This window comes from Tiliqua scincoides, chromosome 3, assembly GCF_035046505.1.
Source record: "Tiliqua scincoides isolate rTilSci1 chromosome 3, rTilSci1.hap2, whole genome shotgun sequence".
Lineage (NCBI taxonomy): Eukaryota > Metazoa > Chordata > Lepidosauria > Squamata > Scincidae > Tiliqua > Tiliqua scincoides.
In genome coordinates, this window is record NC_089823.1 from 228,456,049 (window position 1) to 228,469,035 (window position 12,987).

General features: G+C 44.4%; 1 protein-coding gene across 1 annotated transcript in view; it reads left to right on the plus strand.

Moving 5' to 3' along the window:
- The window catches only part of NAALADL2 (N-acetylated alpha-linked acidic dipeptidase like 2), a 395,487-nt gene that overhangs the window by 115,337 nt on the left and 267,163 nt on the right, over positions 1–12,987 (plus strand). Inside the window, exon 4 of the mRNA XM_066622267.1 lies at positions 12,720–12,870. Coding sequence (XP_066478364.1) covers positions 12,720–12,870 — 151 coding nt within the window. The remainder of the gene's footprint in view (positions 1–12,719; positions 12,871–12,987) is intronic.

Below are 12,987 nucleotides of genomic sequence, written 5' to 3' on the forward strand. Positions count from 1 at the left end.
ATCTGCCAATGCAGCACCAATTTGCTAATGAACCCCAGTGTGTTGCAGACGATTCTGGGGGATGAAATGAACTCTTCAACACAAATGTTGGAATGTGTTCAGGCAGCAAACACTCTCCTGTTGGCTACAGGTGGTTTCTTTGGATTGTATAGTGGGAGTTGAAAGGGCTGCAACAAAGATTCTGGGCAAAAAGTCATATTCCAGCCAGCCATGTTCCTATCCAGATGTGGAATCAAAAAATTCCAGATCAGATCTGGTAAACCTGGATTCCATATGTGTCCCTTCCAACTACAAGAAACAGGCAAAACAACATGAAATATCAAAATATTAGAAATAATACAATAATACTAGCAGAACTAAGTAAACAGAAATTTCACAGCCCAATCCCATCCTTTTTTCCCCTATCCCAAATTTGCACCCGGGCCAAAGATGGGTTTGCCACATCCAGTTTATGTGGGGGGGGGGGGAATCAGGAGGCTTTGGAGGGGAAATAGGATTTAAATCTCCTTTCATCTCAGTAAGTCTCCCTCTCCTCAGTGGGTCTTCTCGGTCCTGTGCCATGGATTTCTGAGAAGAGAAAAGGCATGGGGAGGCTGCCCGTGGAGGGGATAGAATCTGGTGCGGGCCATTGCCGCTGTATTCACTCCTCCTGCAGCCTCCACGACCCCATTCTGCCCCTCCTCACCCAATTTTACCCAATTTCATGCCTCCCTTGCATAAGACTGAGTTGTCAGCCACTGCAATTCAGCTGAGGGGGCCAAGCATAGAGCAGGACCTGTGACCAGAGTGTGTGGAAAGGAAAATTAACGAATCTTTCAAGTTCTGTGCTAAGGAAGACACATTGCTAAGCTTACAATCAAACCAGAAGTGCCTCCAGAAGCCTCTGGGAGGACTTCTGAGGCATGAGAAGTCACACACACCATCTCCGCACCTCAGAAAGCCCCCCCCCCAGGCTTCTGAAAGGCACCTCTGTCCCTTTTTACCCCAGCCCAATGTCTTTTCTAGTTGCTGTTGGCTGGTGTTCTGCGTCTTTTTAGATTGTGAGCGCTTCTGGGACAGGGAACCATTTAGTTATTTTTTGCCTGTAAACCTCTTTGTGGACATTTTTTGTTGGAAAGCAGTATATAAATACTCCTTCTTCGTCTTCGTCTTTTTGATCGTGATGGTGATGGTGATCATCATCATCTGTTTTGGTGTTCGAATAGAATGTATAGAATAGAGTTGACTGCCTGTTACTGAACTGGTCAGATCAGGAGAAACCAAATGGTTTGCTTGCAAAGGATGACAATAGAATTATTTAAACAGTTGGGTTAGTTGCAGCCAAATGTCATCCAGCATTTTCGTGATGACCATGCAATTGACTGTAAACTGGATATACGCCATCTTTTTCTATGTTGCTTTATGATGTGTTGTTTGTTGTCGCTACTTCATTCTGAGCAATTTTAGTGTGGTCATTTTATTGATGGGGCCAATCGCGAAAACAAATTACGAAGTAAATTCTGAATTGCAGTTGGAAAGCCTGGTCAACCCTAGGTCACGCTAGTTTTTCAGAGACATTTCTGTAATAGTTTAGCCTACTGATGGGGAATATTACTGTTATGATATCAATTATGAGGGAGAGAAAACAATGTACGGGAAAACATAATGTACAATGAGCTGTTGTAGCAACCGGCTTGAATTGGAGAACAGAGTCAAGGACATCTCTCTGCCTTGGTACATTTCCTCCATTTGTGCCTTTTGCATGGAACAATACACTTGAGTGAGATGAAAACATATATTACCTCTGTTAGACCTTAGAAGTCCTATGTATCTAGCTGCCAAAGAGGAAAGAAAAACTGCTGTGGGGCAAACAGGAATTCAGAAGGTTGGGAAAATGGCTTTGGGGGGGAAAAAACCCCTGCATGCTATATTTGTTATATTTCATTTCTGCCCAACTCACAAGTGTAGACATTTGGTCCCTTTTGCATATATGCAACGTTGGGCAGAAATGGCTTAACAGTAGCCTAATTTATTGACATACTGAATGGAATGTCTAAATGTTGTTTATGCTGATAGGTTCTGAGCTGTCTCTGATGGATCAGGAGAGAGATCTGGGGTGACGGTGTGCAGGCTGATTCACTAAAACTGAATGTGGAAGCGCTAGAGCAGACAAAAGAAATATTTATTTACCCAGCATGTGATTAATTTGTGAACCTCTTGCCACAGGACATAGTGATGTCACCTGATCTAGAGGCTTTTAAAAGGGGATTGGATCAGATTTGGGGAGGAAAGGTCCATCATCACAGCTTACAAGGCATGATGACTGTATGCAACCTCTGGGTTTTAGAAGTAACCTTTCTCTGAATGGAAGGGAGCGGCCACAGGATATGGGTGATATGGATATATTGTCTTGTGTGCTCTTAGGCATCTGGTAGGCCACTATGAGATACAGAAAGCTGGACTAGATTGGTCCTTTGTCTGATCCAGCAGGGCTCTTCTTATGTTCTTATGACATTGTCTGTGATAAACTTAAAGAGGGCCATCCGAAGATGTAACGTAGCAAGCCACAACAAGTAAGCGTGCAAGCTTAGTCCTGTGAAATCAATAGCAAAGTGCTTGTTTATTTTAATGGAACCGGACTTCAGGCAAACTAACTAAGGCTGCAATCCTAACCTCACTTTCCTGGGAGTAAGACCCATTGAACACAATAGGACTTACTTCTGAGTAGACTTGGTTAGGATTGTGCCCTAAATGTGTAGAACATATCTAAAAGAGGAATTACATTGGCCCAAAGGCCTTCACTGTTCAAGGTCTTAATTTCACCAGAGTAACATTTGTGGTACATTTCATAGCTGTAGGCATAGCGCAGCTAGAAGAGGTGCGAAGCACTAAGGGCCCAATCCTATCCAGTTTTCCAATGCTGGTGCAGCCAAGCCAATGGGGCATGCACTGCATCCTGTGGTCGGGAGGCAATCAGAAAGGACTCCAGGGCTGCATTGCGGCTGCATTGCAGTGCTGCAAAGATGGATAGAATTGGGCCCTCCTTTTTTCAGGGAGCCTCACCTTAGTGTGCAAGTGGCCCCTCCCTATCTCTTTTGGAGCCATTCTGGCTGTATGCCTTCATTTTGCTCCCAGAATTGGTTCTGAAGGGGAGGGCAAGTGGCCGCTTGCGCGCTGCAGTGAGGCTCCCTGCAAAACTTAGGGCACAATCCTAACCAGATCTACTCAGAAGTAAGTCCTATTTTGTTCAATGGGGCTTACTCAGGAAAGTGTGGTTAGGATTGCAGCCTTAGTGCTTTGCATGGCCTCTAGCTAGGCTACTGGCCGTAGGGTCATCTCCCTGCTGCAAACTCATAGCATTTCTCTTAAAATACATGCCTGAGAGAGAGAGAGAGAGAGAGAGAGAGAGAGAGAGAGAGAGAGAGAGAGAGAGTACTTTTCTAATGCAAATGCATTAGAAAGCTTTGTGACCCATAGTAGAATATCAAACAGGTTTTGACGGATGTTGTCCTGTTTTAAAAACTTGCCAAATCTTTGGCAAGCAAGCCCATTGGTATGGCAAAAGTAAAGAGTGTTTGCAGCATGAGAAATGATGTTTGCAATATTATAATCCTGTACTTCCTCGATGAGGCTAACAACAGCAGTGTGAGAGAGATTTGGCTGAAAGAGAGGCACACCGAGTGGGTGGGGATTGGCTTAAGGACACACACTGAGCTTCAAAGATGGATGGAGATTTGAATCTGGCTTCCCCTGGTTGAGGGTCAAACTCCAGCAGCCGCAATGCTCTCTCTAAAGCAGTGATTTCCAGCCTTTGTCATCTCACAGCACACTCACAAGGTGCTAACATTGTCAAGGAACACTGTAGATTTTTATCCATGAGGCACACTGTACTGCTGGCAGGGGGCTCACACCTGCCAATGGCCCTACTAATAAATGATCCTCCCCCAAGCTCCCGTGGCACACCTGTGAACCATTCATGGCACACTGGTTGAAAATCACTGCTCTCGAGAGATGAAAAATTTGGTCTAAAACAGGTACCGGCTACTGAGATTTAGGAGTGCATGTCAAGGACATGCTTCCCTTTCAGAGATTCGCTGCCTCTTCATCATTTCCTTCTTTGTGTTCAAAGCTGCAATTCATGGCCACCCTCCCATGCAGAATGCCGAGCAGCTGGAAGACCAGCTGTTCCACTGCTGGAAATTCTGTCTCATTCAGTGCTCAGGACATGGTCAGGCCTCTGTGTCGGTTTTTAATCTCTCCAGGTGTCATCATCCTTCTGACCTAACCTTGATGGTGATTAATTTGGGCTGCTTTTAAAGTTTGTCGTGTATAACTGTTCTTCTCAAGAGCCAGGCCCCGCCGGTTCTGATGAAAACAGTGCTTTGCTTCACATAGATGTGACCGCCACAGAGTCTTGCACATTGCTACAACAGAGTGAAGACTAACTTTTCCTAATCAGTGTGAATGCAATCCCGTTAATGTATATGGTACTTCGGAGCCCAAACAAAAATATCAGGGCCCTTTGCGAACAAATGTTGTTTAGTGATGGTGAGAGAGAGCTAAGGAAAAAGGTGTGGCTAGGAAAAAAGAGTAACCATGAACAATGCAATCACACTTGTAGTCCTATTCAGGGCTGGTGCATCCATGAGGCCAACTAAAGTGGTCACTTCAGGCAGCAGTTTGGTGGTACACATTTCGTCCACTGCTCCACCTCCTCTGTCCACTGCCTGGATTGGAAAAGAAGGGAGGGCAGAAAGGAAGAGGTAATGTGAATGGGAGGAGATTGCTGAGCTAGAACACTGGACACTGGGAGGACCAGAGGCTGGCACATCATTGTTAAAGTGTGGCTGCACGTGGCATGCCACCTTGGAGGTCTTGGGCCAGCCGTGGTCCTGTACAAGTGTTGAGCTTGTAACGCCCCTCCTAGCACCACTCAGGAAAAGAGCAGTTATAGTTTCTTGAAATCCTGTGAAAATTCCAGGGATCGAACCAGAGACCTTCTCTATGCCAAGCATGTGCTGTATCTATGGCTAAGATACAGAAGTCCCTGCTCTAGACATTAATCTAGTTGGCATCCTTCAGTCTGGGAAGACTATGGTATCGTGCTCTGAATAGTGGTTCCAGAACAGTGTCCTCTCCAGTACGCGAAGCCTGGGTAAGGCAGATATGGAGGATAGACTCATGCAGCAAATCCCCCCTCTCCACGTCGCTGAAATGGTCCAATAGAAAGGCAGAAGCCAGTACGGTTGGTTCCAGCGGCATCGCAGGAGTAGCCAGAACATGACTGTGTCCAACCCTGAACTGCCTCAGGGACTCCAGCTCCGGATTTTGCCTCGAGGTTGACTCCTGAAGCCTTTTCCATAACTGGATGTAGCTACAAGGCAGTGGAGGTTTGGGATCAGAGTTTTCCTTCTCTCAGATGAGCTGCCTTCCCAGGCTAATGAGTCCCATCTACCCGGTGGGTAGATATGACATTAATCATATGCGTGAATATAGAAAGTGCAGCTTATTTGCATTTGCTATATTTGTGTATATCATTAACATCTAAGCTACACTTTAGTATGCCTGTTCCAGTGTTTAGTGGTAATTCTACTCAAAGTGCATATTTTGTTTGTTTGTTTTTAAAATACAGCATTATTAATAGCTATGAAAAAGAAGTCTTATGTACATATAAAATGATGCAAAGTTTTTTTTGTTTTTTTTTTCTGGACTGTAAGCAATTCAATTATTTTGTTTCTGAAATAAATTAAGTAAAGCTTATTGAGTCCAATCAACTTCTCTTTCCAGGGAGTTGTAGTTCAATTTCATTTTTAATTGGAATTGAACGTCGTGAACTTCTTAGCACAAGTAAGCAAGATCTGGCAATAAAATAGGCACTCCAATTTATATTAAAAGTTCCTGAAATCTAGTGCAGTGAACTGGCTGTATTCTTGGTTTATATTTAAATTTCCCATGAAATCTGCTGGAATATCATCATCATCAGTGACGACAACAACAACGACAGACAGACCAATATGCCTGATATTACAGTACAGGTGTGTCCTGGTATTGTGAAACCACAGATTCTGGGGATGCCCCACCCCTGCCCTCCAAGGGTATTTTGAGCTCCGCAGTTGCTTCCTCGGCCCTCTTAATGCCTTTAAAGGCATAAAAATGTCATTTGCCTCTGAAGGCGGTGTGGGAAGGGCCCCGCAGATCCAATCTGCAGTAAAAGTAAACTACAGATACAAGATCCACTCATATGGGGCTCCCAGTAGTTGACAAAGAGAAAAATCAACTTTGGATCATTGATTTTGCAATTCCAGGAGACAGCAGAACTGGGGACAAAGAACACGAGAAGGTCACAAATATCAAGACCTGCAAGTTAACTGGTGTGTCTGAGAAAACAAAGCCACAGAGCAGTGCCAAGAAGTCTGAAGAAACACCTTGACATTCTTGACCTACAGCAAATTCCACCAGCTCAACTCCAGAAAACAATACTGTATGGAACAGCTAGAATCCTACAGTGATATCTCTGTGATTCACAGGCTCTTGGCTAGATCCTGAATTACAGAGCACAACCAATCCAGCACATGTGCTTGGGTAGTGCTGAGGTATCATAGTAATCTTTCATGTTTAAAACTGTTGTTGTGTACCCTTTTCTTGTAGAAAACATCAGTTACTCTGAGCCTGGACAACAGATAATTTTAAAGATGATGAAAGTGGTTCCCAACAATGCACTTGGTATTCAGTTCTAGAGTTTCATCTGGAGGTGCATTTTTGTTTCAGCTGTCGCTGGAAACCTGTTAACTTGCGTCTACATATGTGCATGCACAAATGTTTAGGGTTAGACCTGAACAAGCAATATTCTGAAGTGCCCTCCTTCAGAAAATGAGGGATAGAAGGCTGGAGAGCTTGTGCAATAAACTCTGGGGCATGCAGAATGAGAGATGAAAGAGAAGTGTGTTTCCTTGTGCTTCATTCTTTCTCAAGAACTTGCGTTCCAAAGCTCCTTCAGGTGTTTCATATGTACAGGCAGGTAGAACCAACAGACATGAGGTTATGGCATCTGACTGGAAGCAGGAGGGAAAGAGAAGCAGCTTCATAATCAGGGACATAGCTATCCTGGGGAGAGTGGAAGCTGGTTTTATTGATAGGATTTACAAATAAATGGTTGGCAACCTTCAGTCTCGAAAGACTATGGTATAAGCCTACAGCACCCAGTATTCCCAGGAGGTCTCCCATCCAAGTACTAACCAGGCCTGACCCTGCTTAGCTTCTGAGATCAGGCACGTGCAGGGTAACAGTTGCTGTCATATGACAGTGAGTTAATCTGTGGTATGTGAAGCACATAGAAGAACTAACTCTCAGTCCCAGAGACAGTGTCAAAAGAGCATTTGTCACTCATGTGTACTCAACAGCACAAGCCTAATCTTGCTCTGAGCCGGTGCAAGCCTCCTTACATTGGCTCAGAGTGTTGCAAATGTGCCATCAGACACATTTGCACCTACTCAAAAGCAGATAGAGCACATCAAGGACAATGATGTGTGCGCTGGTGTGTTGGGGCTGAATCCATTTCCTGTGCTGGCTAGTACAGGTAAGTTCTGCTGGGCCGTGTGAGTGGCAGCAGAGGGTGGTGGGAGGGGGTTTTTGAGGGGAGGAAGGGCATTTTGGGCAGGGGAGGGCAGAATGGGATCAGACACAGAAGGGTGTGAGACTGGCGATTGCAGCATGTGCCACATTGTAACACCCATTCCAGGCAACCCTACATGAGCTTCCCAGATGTGCACCAGCTAAATAGCTGAGACAGATTTGAGAAGCCCCGTAAGAGTGGCAGGGAAAAGGGGTGAGGGGGAAAGCCACAACCACCTCTACAGAGCTTCTTGGATCCACCCTTATCCCCTTACCCCCAAGTTGCCGCCACCTGTCTCCTAAACTGCATAGTACGTGCAGCGCAGGCCATGCAGCTTAGGATTGGACTCTAATAAACGTACACTCCATACTGTCACTTCAAGCTGAGGAAAATGGGTAACTCTCATTCGACAATACTGTGGCCGGCCCTCTCAATCAGGTGGAAGGGAAGCATAGACATGCATGTTTTCCCACCATTCAATGCACTATCTAGAGTTGCCAATGTAGAGGGGGGTTATCCAAACCCCCTTTGACATGTGGATCCACCCTTTGACATGTGGATTGGTAGCATTAAGTACCTGCACTAAGGAGGGTGGAGTTTAGTTAGGACTCGCTGTATTAGCAAATTGGTTCCAGTATTGTAAACTTTCCATTAATCACAGCCCTGTTTCTTTCAACCCTCTGTGTCATGTGTATTTGTGGACCAATCGCTGGGCCGTGGAGGACGCCAGGAGGGAGTAAATATGCTTGAAATAATTTTTGTTTGGTTTTGAAAGAGAAGCATTTTGGAAGCATTGTAACATCACAATGGAGAAAAAAGCTTCCTAGGAAAGGTTTTATTGATTAAATCAGTCATCTCTAAATGCTGTTCTCGTGACAGCTTCTATACAGAGCCGAAAGTTTTGTTATGCTTCTTCACTGACATAAATAGCAGCAGCAAAAATCTGGCGCGGTGTTTGCGTTACAGAAAACGGTACCGAGCTATTCCAATTGATGCCGAAAATGATTTTGTTTCATTCAAATTGAGTACATTTTCCACCTTGTTAAACCTTTATAGGAACAACCTGCCGTTTCACAAGATTGCGATTGTGCTCCATTCCAGATACTTTTCCCATTTCCTGCACCTGGTTCTTTGCTTCAGTTGGGTCTCTGTTACTTAATGGTGCTACTGCGCCATTCATTAGAAAAGCCCAGCATCTGAGCGATATGGCAAAGATGCATTTCTTCACATCATCTCGGTGCACCTGAGCATGAAACAGGACGTGTACGACTACCTGAAAGTATCACCTTCAGGGCAGATCAATGAATGCGCAGCCTCTTCTGCTGTCATCTTTTTGCGAGAGTCTGTTGAATTCTGGCTTCCTTGACATCTGTGATGGAGAAAATAGCAGCATGATTAAGCATTTAATGTAGTGCCCCAAAATTAAGCCTGGACCAAAATGGGCCTTCCTGCTTTATTTGCAGAAATAGCCTGGGCTGGAAGATTTCTATAGAAGCAGAGATGTGTACATTGCTTCCTTCTTATTCTAGCTCTGATGCTATAATAGCTCACTCAAGCTCTATGTCTTCTAACAGATGAACAAGAGGAGGGTGACATCTAATTAAATTCTTGCAATGCAAAGTAGTAATTTCTTTTTTTTTTTAAACCAATAGTTTAAATGGCACTTTGCTTCCCGTCAGTGATTTTATGCATTGCCAATTAGTACAGTGAAAAAGGGATTGCTCGCAGATCCTTATGACTCTAATTGGGACTTCAACATAAAAGGCCCATCAGAATGAATATCCAGTAGCTCATCCTTTGCCCCGCTAAGGAAGATGGGCTTCGGAGTCATTAACATGGGCTGTGCACTTACCATTCCTTGCTCTGTGAACTTAGGAGAGTTTTGCTTCAGACTCTGTTGGATTATCAAGCATGTGGGTTAATTGCCATTGTCCCTAATCCTTCAAACATTTTTCTACGTGTACTTCATTTTTAATTCACTTTGAAATGACATACCATTGGGAATTTCAAACTGCTGAGTTACAGCCCAATCCTGAGCTGCCCGGTGTCCGCACTCCAGCCCCACAACTGGAGCTGGGTGTCGTAAAAGTGCGATAAGGCACTCAGACACCACCAGCGGAGACCCAGCACCAGTTGGCGTTGGGCCTCAGTGCTGGAAGGATGCCCAGGTAGATAGCCAGGATCTGAGTATCCCAGCAGGGAGCCTTTTTTGGGGGGGGGGGAGGCAGGGAGGGAGCAGAACTGGGCAGAGGGAAAGGTGGATTGGGCCTTGGAGGTGGGTGGGGGTGGTGGCAGAAGCTACCGCTGGATCCTATCCCCTCTCCAGAACCGTGAGGCCTGACATGGGTCTCCTTGGTTCTGCTCCAGCTCAAGGGCTGTCACTGATCCGAGTAGACCCATTGGGGCCAGCTGAGCTTGACATGGGGTAAGGGAAACAATGTTCTGTTACCCTGAGGAGACCTCTGGCAGCTTCCCTGGCCCACAGAATACAGCACCTGCCATTTTGGCACTGCTGCAACGCTGGGTGTTGAGGAAGCTTAGAATTGGGCTGTTAGAGTCTGAAGACCTGGTCATGCTACTTTGTTGTTGTTGTTTTTAATAAATTCTTAGTTGCATTTTTAAGGGATTATCACATACCAGCCTGATCCCATTCATCCTCATAATTACCCTATAAGGTGGCGATTTTCAACCACTGTGCCACAACACACTGATGTGCCGCAAATGGTCTACAGGTGTGCCACAGGAGTTCAGTGGAGTGACAAATGTTAGTAAGGGCTATTAGGAATGGGAGCTCCTGGCCAAGCAGTGTGCCTTGTCAAGTTTCCAAAAACTGATGGTGTGCCTTGACAATTTTAGTGCCTTTTTAGTGTGCCATGAGATGAAAGGGAGGACACCAGGATGCAGGTTTCTTGTTGTCTTGTATGCTCCCTGAGACATCTGGTGGGGCCACTGTGAGATACGGGAAGCTGGATCAGATGGACCTTTGGCCTGATCCAGCAGGGCTCTTATGTTTTCATGTTCTTATGAAAAAAGTTGAAAATAGCTAAGCTTGCAAAACAGTGAATTGCCCACATTTTATGGCTGAACAGGGATTTGAACCCAACTCTCTGCTTTTGCAAAGAGGTGGCTTGGAATGTCAGATTACAGGGTATGTTCTGTGTAACACATAAAGCTTATCTGTGTGTCATCGTTTTGCAATATATTTTTAATGCAATAATGTACCCAATTGCGCACATACCAATTAGAAGGCACTGGGCTGTGCATCACATGGTCTTTCGGGCCCTGGGTGTAAACAGGTGTACAAATGCATGCCTATATGTACATTACACGTGCTATTATTTTTAAGTCCCTATTGAGCAGCTAGAGTGGTAAAACTGGGTCTCCATACAAATGAGCATCGAGGCCATTAGTTTCTACATGCTGTGGACTTGTCATTGAAGTCTGTGCTCTGAGAATTGCATACCCAGCCCTTACTGATTTTACATGAAAATTGGGAAATCTAAATCAGGAAGGCTGTGATTAAATTGGAACAAGGAGTCTGTGGAGATTAGGAGAGAGATTGTAGCTTTGGAATGATGGAAGTGGAGCTCTTGGATGTGAAAATAATTCCAGATTTCTTTCCTTTGTAGCCAGTAGACAACAAAGAGCTTTCTTTCTTTCTTTCTTTCTTTCTTTCTTTCTTTCTTTCTTTCTTTCTTTCTTTCTTTCTTTCTTTCTTTCTTTCTTTCTTTCCCAACTTCATGCTTACCCATGCAGTCTCCTTTTCAACCTTTCCTTTGTTCTTATCCTCTTTCCTTGTCTGCCCACTCCAGCCTTTCTGCCCAACCTTTTTGCCATCTCCCCACTGGGAGATAATTTGGGTAATTTTGTTTGTCCCCAGATGAAGTCCATTTTGCACTCTGGCAGCCATGATTGAACCAGTGGGGAGACGGGGTCTGGTAGTGCTCTTGGCTCTTCCAAGTTAATAAAACTGTGGCTGCAATCTTATCCATATTTACCTGGGAGTAAACCCCTGATTATAATGGGACTTACTTCAGAGAAGACTTATTTGAAGATTGGGCTTCAAATAAGCATTCTGGTTAATAAGAAACAGATCCTGGGAATCAAAATATGCAAACCAAGGACTTGCCGTATTGTTTTCCTATACCACAACCATTTCTTATGGTAGTGAATTCTATAAATTGGTAACATTTTGTGTGGGGGACTTTTGTTTCTCAAATCCTGAGTCCCCAGTTGATGAGCTTGGAAGGCAAATCTTAGCAACAACTGTGCCTCCTTGAGGAGTTTAGCCTTCTGCTTCCTGAAATTTTGGCTCTCTGAAATTTTGGCTTTCCACTTGGTAATGAGTTTCACCTGATTATCGTGCATCTTCCATCGCGTCGTCTGGAGTTTGTTCCTAACTGTTAGGAAACAATACTTGTAAATGCAAAATCCTGAAGTTATTTGACGGAGGTGTTTGAAGGAATGCTGACATGTTTGTTCCCAGAAACAGCGTTTGTGCTAAGGCCATGTTATCATTTTCGCAGTTGTGCACCTTCTTCTCTGGCTGGATTGTGTAACCATGGCAGCAGCACTTGCAGCTTGCCACACTCCATATCTATGTTTTCTGAAGCCTATCAAAAAAAAAAAAAGGAATCCAAAGCAGGAAGACAATACTGTTTTAACTCAATACAGGTTGTTTTCCCATTGAAAACCTATATTAAGGAACAGCAGTTTGGGAAGAAGGTGGTATGAACCTGAAAAATGGCATTTTATAGCCACCCTGTTTTTCCATTGTGAGTCCTGGTAAACATCTGCACATGTTTGGAACCCTGAAAGGGGGGAAAAACCAAAGTGGGTTGAAGGGTTTCAGCAGAAAAGCAGCCGTTGGGGAAAGAGGCAAAGCACCCCCTTCTCATTCCACTTGACTCTTTCCTGAAGCTGCCTATCAGTCACTTAGCAGTCAGGTTTTTGTTACATGTATCTACCAAAGGAACAGAAACAGGCATTTGAGATGCTGAGAATGGAGAGAGTGACATTAAAATAACAGTTCCATTCACATTATTTTCCAGACTTTGAAAATATAGGCTTAATGTTTTGTTAAAGGGACTTGGTCTGATGCTCCCATTTTGTCTCTGTGTCCCCTCAGCTCTCACTGCTAGAAGAGGCAGGTTTTAAAGGTGTGCTTCTTTACGTCGACCCTTGCGATTTACCAAAGAATCAAAACCTGAGCAATAAAGCGTTCATGGTGTCCTTAAACAGCGGAGGTGACCCTTCAACACCTGGATATGCAAGTATTGGTGAGTATTTCCAATTGTCTTCTCTCACCTCCTGCAAATAAGTGACCAATTAAACTGGTGATAAAAGATATAAGGTGTACATGACATATGTATCTACGTGTGTGGCACTCAGTGGTG